We start from the raw sequence: 17,459 nt of genomic DNA on the forward strand, positions 1-17,459 counted from the left end.
GGGCTAGTACATCGTAAATGCTGTCTATTCTCCGTGCCTTTTCATGTGCCATGCGCAACCACGCCCTCCGCATCAACCTTGACCTGTCCCAGCATGTAGCCGTCCTCTTTAGCCCTTTCCCACTCGGTCCTGAGAGTATTTTCCACCCTTGCATTACGGGGTACAAAACGCAACTTGCTGGGCTTGGGAAGCGTATTCACTCCGTCCTCGTAGGCCGCATCGGAGACATCCACTTCGGCGGCTTTACCATCTTCAAGAGGTGGCATGATTTCAAACGCCCAAATGATGCAAGCAATTGTAATGAACAGACTGTTCTCGGCTAGATGCATACCAGGACAAATCCGTCGACCAGCGCCAAAGTCAAAGTGGTCTCGTTCATATGGGTCAGGATGGGCTGCATATGCACCCGCTTTGAGAGGATGGTTCAAATAACGGTCCGGCATAAAATCCTCGGGATCCTTGTACCGCGCTGGGTCGAAGTGAAGCGCGTATTGATTGATGGAGACAACCGAGTTCGCTGGGATGAAGTAGTCCTTGTATACGATGTCGGCTGTGGTGTAGTGGGGGCTCCCAATACTAACCATCATATCAGCAATGGGGGGCTGGAGACGTGAATGAAGCGCCTTACTTGGTGACTGGTCGGATTCGAAGAACTTCCTTCACAGAGGCTCGGATGTATGGCAGATCGTGCTCATCGCCAAAGGTAGGGATTCGGTTGTCGCCAACCACGCGGCGGACTTCAGCATATGCTTTCGCCTGGGCCTCAGGATACGCGGCAAAGTATTTCACGCAGGAGTTAAGCGCCGAGGAGGTTGTCTCAGAACCCGCTTCTATCATAGCTACAGTTTCTTGTTAGTTGCAACCCTATTCCATGCAGCATCGGTACTACTGAACAACGTACTTCCCGCAACAAAGCTGGCTTGTAGCTCGCTGATACCGTGCTTTGCATAATCGGTCTCGATGAACTGCTTGACAAAGCACTCTGGAGCTTGCTTTGAGTCCATTTGCTCCCTCAGCGTAGTCCAGTATTTCATCCAGATGGCGGCCTGGCGGTGGAACGACTGCAAGGCTTCCTTCCTCCACCATTGCATCCATCTCGGCAGTTTGGCGAGAACGGGAAAGGTTTCGGCGATGTTCCTTCCCGGTTGTGCCGCCTCGCTGAATTCCTGCATCAGCCCGTATATCTCGTGGATATCTTCGCAGTCCTAAAGGCGTGTCAGGAACTGTGGCCCAGAACGAGTGGTGGAGAGGCTACATACCCATACAGGTACCCGCCGGCCATAGGTCGAAGTCATCACCACTGTGAACCTGCTGTCAGTGGTGCTGATGGCAGGAATCCTTGCTGATTCGCTCACCGGACGTGGTATATCTGCGAATATGCATGTAGAAGTTCTCCTGGTTCGCATTATCGGTTAGGATATCCCAGAGTAGCTGTTTCGCTTCAAATAGCTGCGATGGCATGAATGCATTTGATGACTTGGGCGTCAGAAGCTTGTGCACAATAGCCCGAAGCCTCCTCCAGTCGGGCGAGTATGGCATGAGGAGGAACCTGTTCGCACGTCAGACTACCAAGGCTAATATAAACCGGATATCCACCATGCTCTCACCTCATCCCACCAGATAGAAGGTCCGAAACGACCGGGCTTGGTGCGCGCGACGAGGAGTGCTGTGACTGCTTGTCAAAGATCTCCTTGACGGCTGCTGGGCTGTTCACATATATCCACTCCTCACGCCCTAGGCGCACCTTGAAGAGGTCCCCATATTGGAACGCCCATTTCTGAAGCTGCCGCTGTGGCTGTCGGCCCATTTGCGCACCAGTTCCAGCGAGCGGCACATCTTGAAGCCCGTTCGGAGCCCTCGTCGAGCCGCGTGAATTGATAATAAGACGCAAGATGCCATACACGGCGACGGCGAGCAGAATTCCAACAGTAATAAGTGCCATGGCTCAGAATTTGCCGTGAGTCTATCTTTAAGATCGAGAAAGCAGCTGTTGGATCAGGCCACTGTGCTTCATATAACAGCCCCCTTCACCCCACATGATTCTCCTCCACTCAAATAAAAGTTGTTTGTGGATTGCACTTGGACCGTGATATGCATTATTTCGTCTGTATTTATTTGTGTGTTCATACACATAAATCGCTCACCTAACACCAAAACTACATCGCTGTGGCCTCGATCAACGGAGGCGATCACCCTTCCTACAAGATCTTTTATTTCTCCAAGTGACTTAAATACAGATATTACAGTTCCATTGCTGATATTGCTGATAGAATACTCACGTGCTAAAGTCGATACTGACCCAGGTACCTGCTCTTTAAGCTAGGTCTCCGCGGCTCACTATAAGGCTACATAAAAGAGTAACAGTCCTATTTAATTCGCGTACTTTTTATACGTAGAGATTTTTAATAGATATTAGAATACTTCATATACTTAATTAAGCAATGGGATACTAGTTTGCACACACTACGGCCTAAGTGGCTAAGTTCTGGATGTCTCAGACACTATTGTTTTGGCTTATGGCCATTTACCGCATATACATATGGCGCCTTCCCGGTCCCAGTGACAATATCCCACCGTATACATTTAAGGAGTATCCTAAATATCATCCGCTGTCACATAGCTAGGATAAACAGCATCGTCAGACAAGTCAGCAGAGGCAGTCCAGTGCTTGTACATAAGCCGAGGATTCTCAATCTCGTCCACAATCGCGACAGCCAGGTCCGCGGCCGATATTCCTGTCAAACGCCCATCCAAGACATCCTCACCCTGCTGCTCGCCCTTCAACGGGACGTAGTCAATGGTAACCTCATAACTCCCTGTCCGTCGACCGGGGCGGTATAGAGGACTTGGAGAGACAAACGTCCACGGGAAGGAAGTGTTCCCCTCAAAAAACAACAGCGCAGCTCTCCCAGCTTTGATATATTCCGATGCGCGGTCGTTCTTGCGGATACCCTCCTCGTAAGCCCGCACCGTCTCGATGTCGCTTGCGGTTGCTTTGCCGGATATCTCCGCCAGTCGAGCGTTTCGGTACGAACGCAGGGAGGCCCCGATCGGACCAAGACGCTCTTCCATATACCGCACATGCGCATCACTCATTGCCATCTGCCGGCGGTAGGCGTAGAAAAAGCCCGGGTGGTCCGCCAAAGACTCATGCGTTCCAGGGACAATGAGGCTGCCTGCACCGCCCACAAACACAAAGTACTTGAGATTCGTGAGTTTCACGGCAAGGATGACTTTTCTAACGACTTCGATATACGGCACTGCAGCGTAGGGGTCAGAGAGTCACTAAAACTGCGGGATGGATACTGACATACTGTATGTCAGCGCGTCGGCGCCCTGTGTATGAGGGCCGTATTCGCTCACCAGGACCTCCAGATCGCAAAACGAGGTCGCCAGATCGTCAATGCTGGCCGCCTCCATGTCAACTGTCCTAGTAGTATAATCCTTGTGGGTACCAAATATTTGGGGATTTCGCGAGATCCCAACGACCTTATGGCCCCGGCGGATGAGCTCGCCGCAGAGGTAAGAACCTCCAAACCCAGCAGGGCCGATGACGCCCACCAGCCGGGTTCCTTCTGAGAGAGACATTTGTAGGTGCGGTATAATAAGTGCCTGGCAGGTAAAGATCCTAGAGACAATCCAAGCAATAATCGTCCTGTTTCGTGGTACTTAGCTATTGGAACTGTGGATGTTATGTAGGCAATTCTTACTATTAACCTAGTTAGTTAATATTAAATGGCCTTGGTAATACACCAGTACACCGCTATGAGTGTTTCTGTTCCCAAGTCGGACATTATTGTACTCCTCCACCCGTCCAGGTTCAGACTCTTCCTCACTATCAAAACTATCAGTGCATGTGGGGGAATCAGCCAGCCACCCCACCAGGCCCAGACACCCCACCCTATGCCAGGCGGTTATCGGCTTTGGCATGTAGAGCTCCAAGGGCCCTACAAATTGAGTTTGTAATATATTTAACTACTCAACCCCAAGGCCTCAGTTCGCGTGTCCTCAGCATAAAAGGCCCCACGCGTCACTGGTTTTCGTCAGTATCCCAACTATGCCTCCTGGAAAGCTGACTTCCATACCCACGCTCGAACAGAAACACAATGGTGTGCCCGCGCGCCTGCTAGACAAGGCACACCGTGCGAAAGGTCTCATCCAAGATGTTGCGACCAAGGCACTCCGGCCTAGACAACGTTTGCCCGTGATACCACAGGGAATCAAGCAGGCGCGGTTTTTCCTGGCTATCGATGAAATCTCCCGGGAATTGGGCAATACCAATGTCGAGATTAACGATAAACCACTGGATGATGGCTGGTAAGCTATATATACTTTGCATCAATACGTGATCATCAAAGGAATGCTAAGAATGCATATAGGTACATGGAACGTGGGTATTCTTTGCTGAAGAAAGCAAGAGCTATCACTCTCTAACAGTCAGTGTCCGAACAGCCCCTAATACGCACGACGGCATGGCTATCACAGATGAAGAAGAACTGGTTGCCTCTGCAGTGGTCTATCCAGGGAGTACAGAAGAAGTACAGAAAGTCGTTCACTGGGCAAACAAGTATCTGATCCCCTTGCACCCAATTTCAATGGGACGGAATTGTACGTTGACGACGAAATCCTCCTCTCTAACCCTCTAACCTGTGGTTATCAACAGTCGGCTATGGCGGAGCCGCACCACGCGTGCGCGGGGCTGTCGTGATGGACCTCGGGAAACGCATGAATAGGATCCTGGATATCAATCCAGACGATTGTACTTGCTTGGTTGAACCAGGTGTTTCCTACTACGCACTCTTCGAGGAGATACAAAGACGCGGATACGAGCACCTTTGGATTGACGTCCCCGACCTAGGGGGTGGGTCGGTACTAGGAAACGCCCTTGATCATGGAGTGGGCTATACGCCTTACGGGGACCATTGGGCATCGCACTCTGGCCTTGAAGTTGTCACGCCGACTGGTGAGGTGGTTCGGACAGGGATGGGTGCCTTGCCTGGGAATAATACTTGGCAGGTGTTTCCTTATGGGTTTGGTCCGTTTCTTGAGTACGTGCGGTCCTTTGCCTGTTATAGCTGTTTCCCCGGTCTTACATGCAGTCTGTAGTGGCATATTCTCCCAATCGAACTTCGGTATCGTTACCAAGATGGGATTTGGCTTGATGCCGGATCCAGGCGGCCATGAGAGCTTTGTGGGCTACCCAATGACGGTTTCGCAAGTTGTATACTAATTGCTCTACTCTAGCTATATACATTCAAGAAAGAGGAGGATTTGGACCAACTTGTGGAGATCGTTCGTCCTCTACGAATTGCTATGATTCTTGACAATGCGGCAAACATTCGCCATGCGCTGCAACTTCTGGCACTATCAGGAAAGCCTCGCTCGGCATTCTACGAAGGGGAGGGTGCTTTTCCCAGTGAGAGGATGTATGAGTATTTGAAAGCCCACCCATACGGCGAGTGCACCTGGGTATACTTTGGTACCTGCTACGGGCCGAAGGAAGTACGAAAGATGAAGCTCGATATCATCCACCGCGAATTTATGAAAGTGCCAGGAGCACGGCGGATTAACCCAGCGGAGCTACCACCCACCGACTATTTCTGGTCCCGCGACAGGATTGCAAGTGGAGAGCCCGATCTCGAAGAGCTGGCCTGGGTCAATTGGTGGCCGAATGGTGCCCATGTTGCCTTTAGTCCTGTAGCGCCGACCCGTGGAGCTGATGCACTGCGGCTGTGGCAAATGGCCAAGAAGCACTGGGCTGCATTTGGGCTGGACTTTTTTCTTGACTTTGTCGTCGGGCTTCGCGAGCTCCATCTGATTGTGGAATGCGTGTATGACCGCGATGACCCACTGCAACGCGCTCAAGCGCTGCAAGCAATGAGATCCCTTATCGACGAAGCGGCCGAGAACGGATATGGTGAGTATCGTACGCATTTACTTCTAAGCGACCAGGTTGCACGCACTTACTCCTGGAATGATAATGCGCTTCTGAAGTTGAACGAAAAGCTAAAGGACTGCTTGGATCCAAACGGAATCCTGGCACCTGGGCGCAGTGGCATCTGGCCCGCAAGATACAGAGGAAGGGGCTGGGAAATCAGTGAAAAGAGGAGCTCCTCTGAGGGTGATGGAGTAGCATCTCCTTCAACATCCACAAAGCTTTGATTCATCCAGCTGCATATTGCTTACGTGCTCTATTCATTGCCTTGTATCCTCCCTTTAAACTATTTCCAGCTGGGCATTTGAATGTTCCTGTCTGCCGCACTGGCAATGCAATATCCGAATGCCATAATCTAGTACAAGTTTACCCTTACCTGCCTGCACCATACACACCAGCTAGCAATCCCGGCTCTTCAGCTTCATATACGTTTCCCTCCGGTCAGCCGACCAGCAAGTCTGAGCACTCCAGGGGTTGTCCGGATTGGCAATTTCTACTCTATAGCGGCGTAACAACTATGCCACGTAGAGATTAATCTCCACCAGAGTGAGATTCTTTCCAATGCAAGACCGAGCGCCATAACCGCACTTTAGGGAAGGCAGAAAATGCCTCCCGATGAATGAGACGTCGTTTATCAGCACCTATAGATTTGCCTAGAAACGATTTTATGGGGCTCAAGTACATTTCTATCGAACCGCGCACAATCATCGGACTAATTTAATGCCTCGTCGTCGTCGGCGGTTGTTGATCTCCGTGGAATTGCCGAGAGAAGAGCACCGGCGATTTTCGGTCGCCACCATTCATGGTCGGCTCATTTCCGAGTGTAGTGTATTTGACAGGCCCATAGGTAAGAAGGGATCCGTGCGATATTCGCCCGATAGGTGAAGGAGGCGTGTATAGAGTTCCTGGCGAACCGAATGGAGCCGGTCGTGGTCAATTACAGTGTATCAAGCCTGTCTCCGGCGAGACCTCAGTCAATGCCATACGCATATTGTATACTATAAATCCTGTCAAACCTGCGTCCCAGGTCGTCTGGTGCTTTGCATTCATTTCAGCATCCAACATAACATATGTGCGGTTACACCCTGGGAGTCCCCTTGATCATACACACGCCATCCAGGACGGATTTTGGATTTTGGATCTCAATTATAAGATTTACCAGATGAAATAACATAGGTTTTGACCTTGCAGTGCGCTAATTAGCTCCAACCATTGGATGACGACGCCCAGGCCGGTGACAAATGTACGAGGCTGGGTGCTGTCGGTTATTTTCGGCGAAACTCGGATGTAGTGGACTCTGGAGAAACTGATACTAACTTTCCCCAGACTTCTCCAGGTTGTTGCGTTATACAGGCCTCTTAGTATCGGCTATGGACTCGCTCTGGCATCACAAAGCCGCGGGCCCGCGGGGTTGGTATCTTGGCTGCGCGGTCCCAAAGAATGCCCAAATATATAAAAACCAGAGAGCCTTGACCTTGTCAGTGCGACGACATCAAGTCAGATACGCCTATTCCTAACCGCTCAACATGTCTTCTGCAAACCTATCCAGCCAGACAGGCGTGGATGGTTCTTCCCCCGAGAAAAACGTGGAGGCTGCTCCTAGTCTTGAACAGACATATATGGAAGGTGGACTGGGTCGCGAGGACGCAGTTTTCCTTGCCAGCTTTCCAGAAGATATGCGGACAAAATGTATTCGGAAGGTGAGCAAATCCCTGCAGTCAATATGCAATCCATAAAACATAACATATGTTGGGTCTAGATTGATTGGCGCCTCTGCCCTGTGTTGATGCTGCTTTATCTTTTTTCATATATTGATCGAGCAAACATTGGTATGTCTCCCTCTATATTGACAGCCATTGCAACATTGGTAATCTCACCTGGCTGACTTGATCAACCATAACACAGGAAATGCTAAAATTGAAGGCCTGCTGCCTGATTTGAATATGACAGGTAGGCAATATAATGTTGCCTTGGCGATCTTCTTTGTACCCTACGTCCTATTTGGTATGTAAAAGCCGTGGCCACTGGTCATAGGTTGCTTTACTAACTTGAACGGGCTATTAGAGGTTCCCAGTAATGTTCTAATTGCTAAGTTTAATAAACCATCAGTTTATTTGGCAATTTTGGTGCTTTGCTGGGGTATTGTTGTTACCCTAACTGGGGTTGTCCAAAGCTTTGCAGGACTCTGTGTTGTGCGTGTCCTTTTAGGCATCTTTGAGTAAGGCTCCAACCTTTCTGCTTGTCAAATTTATTAATAACACTCACGTCTGACCTATCTTATTATCATCATAGAGCTGGATTCTTTCCTGGAGCCGTGTGGCTTACTACTCAGTGGTATCTGCCACATGAACTTCAAACCAGGATAGCAATATTCTACACTGCAAGTGCACTTTCGGGTGCATTTTCCGGTCTTTTGGCATTTGTCCTGGCCAAGATGGATGGGGTTGGTGGGTATGCCGGCTGGAGATGGATTTTTATCATTGAAGGACTTGCAACCGTGCTCCTAGCAGGTGTCTGTTACTGGTGTCTAGTGGACTCGCCCGAGCTTTCTAGTAGATGGCTAGAGCCCCAGGAGATCCGATATCTAGCATTGCGGAAACAAGCGCAGAGAGGACGTCTCGTGCTTGATGACCATGCCGGCAAATTTGACTGGAACTCGCTCTTCAAGGTCTTTACTGACTGGCATATATACTTGCAGGTCCTTAACTTCTGGTCTAATGTTATTCCCAATTACGGCCTGAAGTTCACTCTTCCCCAAATTATGACAAACATGGGGTACACTTCTGCGAACGCTCAGCTGCTCTCAATTCCCCCCTATATAGGCGGGGCATTATCTGCCTATCTCTTTGGCTTGGCTGCTGATAAATTAAAATGGCGTATGCCGATTATTATTACCAGCCAAGCTTTAGTTATTATTGCTTTCTGCATCCTATTCTCACTGGCAGAAGATATCCGAAATAATATTCCAGCCTGTTATTTCGCCGTTGTTCTTGCTTGCATTGGCCTATACCCAATTATCCCCGGGGCCAACGCGTGGACAGCCAACAATCTTGCAGGAGCACGGAAACAAAGCATGGGTATTGCATTTGTACTTAGTATTGCTAATTCAGGTGGGCTTGTTGGTTCCTTTATCTATCTTGAGCACGAGGCCCCGAGATATCCTACTGGGTTTGGCAGCTCCTTTGCCTTTGCAGCGGCAGGCATCGTGGCCAGTGTCATTCTGGAACTGAGATTCTGGTATGTTAATAAACGGAACGCAAGGACTAGCAGGGAAGAAATTCACCAGAAATATACTGCTGAGGAATTGCAACTTATGGGGGATCGGTCGCCGCTATTTAAGTACATACTGTGAAAGCCATTTCCTGCTTGCAACCGCTGCGGGCAAGTGACTCAAGGCCAAGTATAAATAGATACTTCTCCAGAAACCTGTCTCTAAGAAAGACCTTTGTCTCAGGTTGCTTGCATCATCCGTCGGAAGAGTGCAATTTTATTATAAGAGGTGCCGATATCTCCAACAAACAATCTAGCAAATGTTACCTCATTACTTATTATGAATCACACATGTTGCTGTTTGGATATCTTGACGAGAGTATACAGAATATATGCGATAATACAAAGGTCCCTCTTCTTAGCATGGCTTGCGAAGTGCCCATCGCGGTTATCCTTCCTGGGAAACCCGCGGCCAAACCCGAAGCCATATTTGCAATACTTAATAGTATATTATACCATCTTTAAAAGGTTTAGCCCCAGAGTAAGGGTATTTAGGTAGAGCTAATCTAGGCACTCTTAACTTGCTGTAGTATATAACGCTCCTGGAAAGTGAGGTTACAGATTCACACTTAAAAAGATAAGATCATCAAGTAGCAGTTAACTAGTCAGTTATCCAACTCTCGATTTCATAGCACTGAGGACGGTCATACCTACCTTGCTTGCTAATCAGATTACTGGCCCGCTTGATGGCTATTTCTCTTCCCTTTAGGCACTGCAATAATCTCAAATTGCTGTGTAGAAGTGTTCATACTGGGAGCTGTAACTGTCTAACAAGGGAAATAGTTGCCGACGGCATGCCCAATAAATTTAAGTAGAAACCCTAGTCCGTCTTCCAGCTCATTATCCGGCTCATGATCTGGATTTCATCATGAACTGGTTAGCGCTTACGCCCTGCATCTGTGAAACCCATATCATCCATACAGATCCTGTCGGGGATTACCCCTCGTTCCAATGTAGCCCGTGAAAAGCTGATCCCCGAGATGGAAGAAGCAATTCTGCTTCTGTGCTACACTTAGACATACCAACAGCGGGGTCGGTGCATTCGAGCTGCAGGTCGTCAGCAGACAAAATCGATCTAGGTTGGCTAGCAGCCGAGCAGATTGGGGACACCAGTTCATCGCCAGCTCAGCCAGCTAGTCGACGTCTGACTAGGGGCGCTATCCTTTAACCCTTGGGCTCCAATGGTAGCTTGGCTGGCTGAGCATGTGGTAACAGCAAACAAACTAGCACTTTCTGTTTCTAACAGTCCGGTATGGTCAGGAAATGAATGCGTGGATTCCGTACAAGCCTGACAGCATCGGCGTTACATACATGCTATACCCTGTCACTTTTCGTGCAGGGAGAATTTGAAGTACTGCGGAGCTGTGGCCCTGTATATTTCTCGTGGTCTGTAGTACCTGAGACTGGGGGACTCGGAGCAGAATCTGCCGCTTCCCAAGACATGCTTGAACTTCGCTGCGGTTCACCCAGGACATCCTCCATTCCCTCGTCAAGACCCATCAGCTATCAACATCCATTGATCAAATTTGAAAAGCCACAAACGGTCCTAAATAATGCTGCCATCACCCCCGCAAACAATCTTCCAACACTAAACCAACTACATTGCCGACATCATCACCGATTCCTCAAGGCTTGAACGTGACGGGCGTTGCCAGCTTGTTGAGCAGCTTGAAGGATTAGCAGTCGCACCATTTCTAAAGGCTGGAATACCTACCCATTGCCTAAGCTTATCTTCCTTCCCAGCCTCTCTCAGTTCATCGAACAGCGCGTCCGTGTGTTCTATACCACCAATTAGCGAACGCAAGTTTCTACCATGAGGCATACATACCAGCAGTCCTATGCAGCACATCAGATGTAGCACTGTCTCCTTCGAAGCTCTCGATAAAAGCGACTGCCTCAGGGTCATTGCCGACCTGGCTCAAATCGAAGAGGACAGCTTCATCAGTCAGTACAGTGTCAGTATTCCCAGGTTATTGAAGACACATACCCTGTTTCTGATAGTTCTTCGCCTTGAGCTCCTTCTTAGACTCGACAATTGCCTTTCGGAACTCATTCGAGTTCTCTTTGGACGGAACACCGTCCGTAATCGTTAACACCAACACGGGACGCTGCAAGACATCTCTGTTAATAACATCGTAGACCATGGGCTGCAAGATCTTCTTCCTCAAGTTGGTCCCGATCTCCGTCCATCCCTCCGGGGTAAAGGTCATGCGTTGCTCTACACCCGGTGCCCGCAGGTTATTCGCAGTCGAGTCGTCTTTGTTGATAAACCGGAGATGGATGCCCTTGTTGTCGCCCACAAGCGTAGTAGCAACATCCGTCATCAGCGTCACCAGAGCCCTTGCGCGGTCCATTCGGTTGTCGTCGGCCATCGAACCGCTGTCGTCTATATTACGTTAGCCTTTTCCTTTTTTATGTGTCCCTTGTGTTGCGGCAGATATACCAATGTACAGCACTGGTTGGTACAGCGCAATGCGGGCGAGCTTCATGATCATGGGCGGGCTGCTCAACGGGTTCGCCACATCTTTCTTCAAGACAGCAGCCTTCTCGGCAATCTCCTGTACGTGCGGATCGCCGGGCGCGAAGAAGTCGTCCAGCCCGCTATCCTGGATTATGTTGCTGATGTTGTGCTTGAAGTCCTCGACAGTTTGGGGGTCTTGGACGTCCTAGTCGAGCAAACCATTAGCAGAAGTATTATACCACAGTTATACCACGGAGAGCCAGGGCTAGGTGCATGCGTACCGTTCCCGGTGCTGGCTTCGACCCAGCAGGAGTATGGTTCGCCTGGTTATACGCAGACCTGATGACGTTCTGAATAATCTCCTTCACGCCGGGCCACTTGTCCGCGTAGGCCAGAGCAAACAGGAGCGCGCTGACAAGAAGCTGGGCCAGCGCAGAGCCAATGCTGCTCTGCTGACCCTTCGGGACAAGTGCATTCTTGATAGCGGTATTGGTGGTCTGGTCTGCAAGCGAGACCGCCGTCTCCCCACGATCATTTGTCTTGGTCAACGACGCCCCAGCATCAACGAGCAGTCGAACAACCTCAGGGTCTCGTCCCTGGGTAATGGCCACCATCAGCGGCGTCTCATTGCTCCACTCGGGACTGGCCGCGTCAACATCGGGCTTTGGGCTTTGGTCTAGCAGCAGCTGGACGATGCGTGGTCTGTTCTGCTTTGCGTTGGCCGCGAGGTATAAAGGGGTGCGGCCATCGCGGACGGGTTTGTCGGCTGTAGCACCGCTCTGCAGGAGTAGCTTGACGACGCTGGGATGTCCGTTCTTTACGGCGAGGGCGAGGGGGGTGAAGCCGTTCTTGTCTTCGACGTTGATGTCGACGAGGACGAGGCATTTCTGGAGAGAGGCTCGAGTGAGGGTTCCTGCCTGTGAGTCGCCGTGGAGAGACATCTTGGTGCAATTCTTAGACAGAAACAGATTCGCACTGTTAGTTATTTCACTGAGGTATCTGACAAAGTTATTGTGTCTGATCTTGGGTGATTCCGGCCTTCATGGGGAATTTTAAGCCCGTCCTCGAAAATTCCATACACTTCCTCAACAACACTTCTCCGTCGTTTCCATACAAAGACGTATTGTAAGCATGTCGTATCACGATCCAGAGCACGTCGGATGACCTCAAAGGATGCATGAGGTGGGATCTCCGCGCCAACCATCTGCCAACGCAGCCAGCCACCAAAGCTCCATGGTTCGGTTTGCTGCTGTTGCCAACCCCAAGATCATCGTGGTCGCTGGCAACGGGATGGCCGATCGATGGCTGGCTGATGTTCATGGGCCAGATATCTGCAGGCTTGCAGCAGGTAGAACTCATGCTGCTCGATCGGTGATGTTGGCATCCAATGGCGGGCATGGGTTTATGCACCCCCGAACCGTTCGGGATCTAGCAGGGATGGCGTGTCTTCGCAACGTAGTCCATTGTCAGCTTCACAGAGTCCAGGCTCCAGTTCGACTTCTGTGTGATGGCCTTTGCATTGTGCGTATTCAGCTATGCCACCTTGGGCGTGGCCTTTCCCCCAAAAACCGGCTACCAACGGTACAGGCCTATTTGATTGATCTTCGACTGAAAGCGCTGTTGGCTGAGTACACTGTCACAAACTCATCAGCGAACACCATGGTTTACAAATTCTATCCCATCACTGGAATAGCAGGTGGAAAGGGGCCTAATGGCGAGGTTCCCCTTCGACAGGACATCGAGGTGTGGAGTTTGCAGCCTGAGAACCGGATGCAGGTGGTTCTATTCCTCAAGGCATTGAAGCGGTTGCAAGACGTCCCCCCGGAGAACCGCGATTCATTCTTCCAGATCGCCGGTATGGCTGTCTTCAGCTGAATCGTCCTTACTGTATCTTGGGGGCTAATCGTCGCGTCTAGGTATCCATGGCATGCCCTTCACTTCGTGGGACGAGCCATTCGAGACCGAAGAGAATATCGGTGTCAAGGGGTACTGTACCCATGCCAACTGCCTCTTCCCATCATGGCATCGGCCTTATTTGCTTCTATACGAGGCGGGTAGTCCATTTCTCGCGATTATGCCTGCTTTCCCACACTGACAGGCAATGCAGCAACAAATCTACGAGGTCATGATAAACCAGATCATACCGAGCTACCCAGAGAAGAATCGACCGGCTTTGCGTGCTGCAGCAGACACCTGGCGACTCCCGTACTGGGACTGGGCTGTCCACCCTAAAGTGCCCTGGTTGGCAGCCGAGCCGGAGCTTCAGGTGTCACTATTCGACGAGCTCGAGACACTGCAGAATCCGCTGTATCAGTTTCGCATGCCAGACGGGAAGCCGATGGAGGCGCACAGGGTTGGTGATGTGAAGGCCTTGGGTGAAGATACGGTATACTCGGTGCGCATAGCCCATATCATTCATAATCTAGCACACAGCTTACCTGCTATAGTACGGCAAATGTATCGCTACCAGCCGATGTCCGACAGAGGAACAGTCAAAGCCCGACAGCGAGCACTGGATCCAGGGGGTCGTCAATAATGAAGAGGTGGAAAAGCTCCTGAGCCAGCACAGCGCAGTAGATGGAAACAATTACGGCGCTGCAGCGGAACTGGTCTACCGACTGCTAACGTACCCCATTGACTACACGGAATTTTCCACCACGGCTGTTGCGAACGACAGCCCGAAAGTGTCTGCCGATGTGAATATCGAGTTCATCCACAACAACATCCACTGGTGGGCAGGGGGTGAAGGGGGCCATATGTCCCAGATCCCTGTGGCGACGTTTGACCCAATCTTCTGGCTTCACCATTGGTAAGCCCTGTCTCCTCTGTAATCGCTCTCTGCTAATCGTTCAAGCAACATCGATCGTCTGTTCGCCATCTGGCAGGAGCTGAACCCTGACAATTTCTTCACCGATGGATACCGAGGAGACTTTGACCAGAAGGTGATCGGGCTCCCAACAACAGTGACGCCAACCACGCCTCTGCGGCCATTCCACAAAGACGAGGAGGGGAACTACTGGACTTCGCAAGAGGTTCGAGACTTCCGAGCGCTGGGGTACAACTATCCCGACCTACACCCCGTGAAGCCGGATTCCGTAGCAGCTTTTGATGTCGATGGTTACAAAACCAAGTTACTGGAGCAAGTCACCTTGAAGTACGGTGTTTCTCGCCTGGAAGCACTGACGCAGCTGGAGCTGTCCAAGAATGGAGTTGGCAAGCCGCTTCCTGAGGGAATGCGCGAGATTGATGGAGGCGTCGCCGGTAACGATTTTGCCATCAGTATTCGCTACTCCAAGTACGTCCTCTCCCTATTAGGAAGACACGTCGACTAAGGTTACAGGTTCGCCTTTGGCGGTCGTCCGTTCAATATCGAGATCTATCTCGAGCCTGGCGATGGCAGTGGACGCCACTTTACCGCAGCTGAATATGTGACCAACGTGTATAACTTCAGCACTCCGGCAACCAGGGACGGTCAGGAGGTTTGCAGTAACTGTAGTGACCTGGAGGCGCGAGATGTCAGGCTCACTGCGTACGTCCCCATAACGCCGATTTTGAATCGCCTGATCCTGGAGGAGCGGCTGTCCTCTCTGAAGAAGGACGATGTCGAGGCCGTACTAAAGCGCCTATACTGGCGGGTCACAATGGTCAGTTTCCCCTTCTCTAGGGCTGCCCTTACTGACAAGCCCAGGCCGGTCGACCAGTCCCAGAGGACCAGTGGGGACAACTGAACCTTCAACTGCTCGTGTCCATGGCCGAGATGTCGCACAGCAAAAACCCAGAGACGCCGTCAAAGAGCGAAAGCGAGCCAGAGGTGCTCCCTGATGTCGGACAGCCAGAGCCTCCACGACCCATAGAGCCACCGCAGCCTCCCAAACCGTCAAGGTATTTTCATCAGACAAGTACGTGAGAAGTAGCTGATCTTCGTATAGTCCCGTCCTGTCCGTAGGAGAGACCCTGAAGCTCAACCAGGAAGTCACAGCCGGACACTCCATCACCGTCGAATCTCCCTCGTTCGATCTCACGGCTCCCTCGAGGCGCGACAGGAACCGAGTCGCGTTCATCAACTACGACGACAGCAGCGAGGAAATCGACGACGACAATTTTGACGCCCTAGTCAGCATCAACATCATTCGCAGACTTTCCATCATCCAGATTCAGACCAAGGCCGCGGGGGATAGCTGGGAGCGAGTTCGTGACATCTTCTTCCCTGCCTGGCTGTCAGGTCTGAGTCTCCAAATCCGTGTCGATGTCAAGGACACTACATATGAGGTCTACCTGAATGATACACATCTCTGCTCCGTTGAAAACAAGTTCGGGAAGAAGGGTATTACTCACGTTCAATATGATGTGGACGGCGACTCTCCTGCTTTGGCCGCGCAGTTGGATGTCATTGCCGCGTAGTAGTGGTTGGCACCATCCATGGGCATAGGCTTTCGAATTTATTGTTCAAATGGATATCAGCTTGTTTGTTCGGTGTTAGGCTGTCACAATCTAAACATTCTTGTCGTTCCTTTGCCTGCAGCTTCAATGAACCCACTGCTGCGGCATTCACTGCCAGTCCCATTCTTTATCCTCTAACTCCGCGGAATATACTCGTTCCTGTGATTTATTGTTACAGTTGTTTATTACCGTACGCCAGTTTATCCTTCACTGCTCCATTCACTGTTCTTCGGGGTCCCGACCAGCCTCGACCACCCCAGTAGGCTATATAAGCCCGTCACCTACACCCAACCTCTGCTTGCTCTGTTCTTACCTTTAACTTCTCTTCTCTTGAAAGTCCCCAACACCCAAAATGTCATATCCAGCACCAACTTGTGCCAACTGCGGTACTAAAGCCACCATCCAGTGCGAAGCCTGCATGGACGCACCCGAGCACGAACCCGGCGACTCGATCAGCACCTTCTACTGCACCACCGCGTGCCAAACAGCAGATCTCCAGAGCCACAAAACACACTGCCGAATCCGAGCCCAGCGAAAACGGCTTCTGCGTGCTGCAACTATCCTCAAAGCAGCCCTGCTCGTATACAGCGAGCCCTCGTACGCGCGAACAATCGCCGAGCTGGACAGGCTAGATAAAGTCCTAGCCCTTGCTCACACCTGGGGTGGTAGTTATTATCCACGTCTTGATCCGGATTCGTTTCTGCCGAATCCTACACCAGCCCAGAGGGAGGCTGTTCTTATGTACTCCTTATGTGGGGGCATGGCGGCTCGCTTGGTCGGTCGTTTGGCGCATAAACTTCTAGCTGGCCTTCCATGTATCGTCGAACAAGTGCAGGTAAATGTCAAAACACCATCACCAAGAACCAAACTCCTCCGCAACCACCACCTGGGAAGTCGAGAGCATACGGTTCTGAAGGTCGACCTCCTCTTTGGAGGTGGCACATGGATTATCGATCCGGCAGCCGCGCAGTTCGGAGTGCCGGATGTACTGTTCCCTTATCACAAGTATATCCCAGACAGAGATATCGATCTCGTTGGTCAGCCGGCTACGTACAATGTCACCGAGACATCGGATATAGACTTCTTGCTGTATGAACGGACGCCGCCGCTGGAAGGCGATATACGAGATGCGATAGCATTAGAGCGTCCGCCGCGGGCTCGTTTGGCTTCTTTTGTTAATACCTGCGTTCCGACAGATATTCTACTTGGTTCTGCTGCTGAGTTTGAGGCAAAGGTGGAAGCTTTCAAGGAGGCGTTGAGGTTCTATATGGCCGGATCGGAGTGATGTCTCGAAATACTGTTATTTTTCCTTGTTCAAGATGCTTATACATTCATTGTTACTGTGAATTACTA

General features: G+C 50.8%; 8 protein-coding genes across 8 annotated transcripts; 5 read left to right on the top strand and 3 right to left on the bottom strand.

The window, feature by feature from the left end:
* Positions 1 to 41: 41 nt before the first annotated feature.
* Positions 42 to 1,807, bottom strand: APUU_61274A (cytochrome P450; the record flags this gene model as incomplete). The annotated part of the gene is made up of 6 exons (XM_041694598.1): positions 42 to 576; positions 629 to 839; positions 902 to 1,205; positions 1,260 to 1,300; positions 1,356 to 1,549; positions 1,608 to 1,807. The coding sequence occupies 6 exons, from the start codon at positions 1,805 to 1,807 to the stop codon at positions 42 to 44; spliced, it is 1,485 nt and encodes a 494-aa protein (XP_041560412.1).
* A 788-nt stretch (positions 1,808 to 2,595) lies between these two features.
* Positions 2,596 to 3,588, bottom strand: APUU_61275A (NAD(P)-dependent oxidoreductase; the record flags this gene model as incomplete). The annotated part of the gene is made up of 2 exons (XM_041694599.1): positions 2,596 to 3,260; positions 3,315 to 3,588. 2 exons carry the CDS (start codon positions 3,586 to 3,588, stop codon positions 2,596 to 2,598), a joined length of 939 nt encoding a protein of 312 aa, XP_041560413.1.
* Positions 3,589 to 4,057: 469 nt separating this feature from the next.
* APUU_61276S (FAD-binding oxidoreductase) lies at positions 4,058 to 6,162 on the top strand (the record flags this gene model as incomplete). The annotated part of the gene is made up of 6 exons (XM_041694600.1): positions 4,058 to 4,317; positions 4,380 to 4,390; positions 4,453 to 4,608; positions 4,664 to 5,048; positions 5,107 to 5,191; positions 5,245 to 6,162. 6 exons carry the CDS (start codon positions 4,058 to 4,060, stop codon positions 6,160 to 6,162), a joined length of 1,815 nt encoding a protein of 604 aa, XP_041560414.1.
* A 1,299-nt stretch (positions 6,163 to 7,461) lies between these two features.
* On the top strand, positions 7,462 to 9,287 carry APUU_61277S (uncharacterized protein; the record flags this gene model as incomplete). The annotated part of the gene is made up of 5 exons (XM_041694601.1): positions 7,462 to 7,635; positions 7,695 to 7,764; positions 7,841 to 7,939; positions 8,000 to 8,153; positions 8,228 to 9,287. The coding sequence occupies 5 exons, from the start codon at positions 7,462 to 7,464 to the stop codon at positions 9,285 to 9,287; spliced, it is 1,557 nt and encodes a 518-aa protein (XP_041560415.1).
* A 1,543-nt stretch (positions 9,288 to 10,830) lies between these two features.
* Positions 10,831 to 12,607, bottom strand: APUU_61278A (ankyrin repeat protein; the record flags this gene model as incomplete). The annotated part of the gene is made up of 6 exons (XM_041694603.1): positions 10,831 to 10,872; positions 10,920 to 10,984; positions 11,034 to 11,141; positions 11,193 to 11,591; positions 11,649 to 11,871; positions 11,948 to 12,607. 6 exons carry the CDS (start codon positions 12,605 to 12,607, stop codon positions 10,831 to 10,833), a joined length of 1,497 nt encoding a protein of 498 aa, XP_041560416.1.
* A 232-nt stretch (positions 12,608 to 12,839) lies between these two features.
* Positions 12,840 to 13,761, top strand: APUU_61279S (uncharacterized protein; the record flags this gene model as incomplete). Its single annotated transcript, XM_041694604.1, has 2 exons — positions 12,840 to 13,521; positions 13,583 to 13,761. The coding sequence occupies 2 exons, from the start codon at positions 12,840 to 12,842 to the stop codon at positions 13,759 to 13,761; spliced, it is 861 nt and encodes a 286-aa protein (XP_041560417.1).
* A 30-nt stretch (positions 13,762 to 13,791) lies between these two features.
* APUU_61280S (uncharacterized protein) lies at positions 13,792 to 16,067 on the top strand (the record flags this gene model as incomplete). The annotated part of the gene is made up of 6 exons (XM_041694605.1): positions 13,792 to 14,061; positions 14,114 to 14,475; positions 14,521 to 14,961; positions 15,007 to 15,310; positions 15,355 to 15,548; positions 15,596 to 16,067. The coding sequence occupies 6 exons, from the start codon at positions 13,792 to 13,794 to the stop codon at positions 16,065 to 16,067; spliced, it is 2,043 nt and encodes a 680-aa protein (XP_041560418.1).
* A 391-nt stretch (positions 16,068 to 16,458) lies between these two features.
* Positions 16,459 to 17,391, top strand: APUU_61281S (zinc finger MYND domain-containing protein; the record flags this gene model as incomplete). Its single annotated transcript, XM_041694606.1, has 1 exon — positions 16,459 to 17,391. One exon carries the CDS (start codon positions 16,459 to 16,461, stop codon positions 17,389 to 17,391), a length of 933 nt encoding a protein of 310 aa, XP_041560419.1.
* Between the last annotated feature and the right edge of the window lie 68 nt (positions 17,392 to 17,459).

The sequence above is a fragment of the Aspergillus puulaauensis genome, chromosome 6 (genome assembly GCF_016861865.1).
Source record: "Aspergillus puulaauensis MK2 DNA, chromosome 6, nearly complete sequence".
NCBI lineage: Eukaryota > Fungi > Ascomycota > Eurotiomycetes > Eurotiales > Aspergillaceae > Aspergillus > Aspergillus puulaauensis.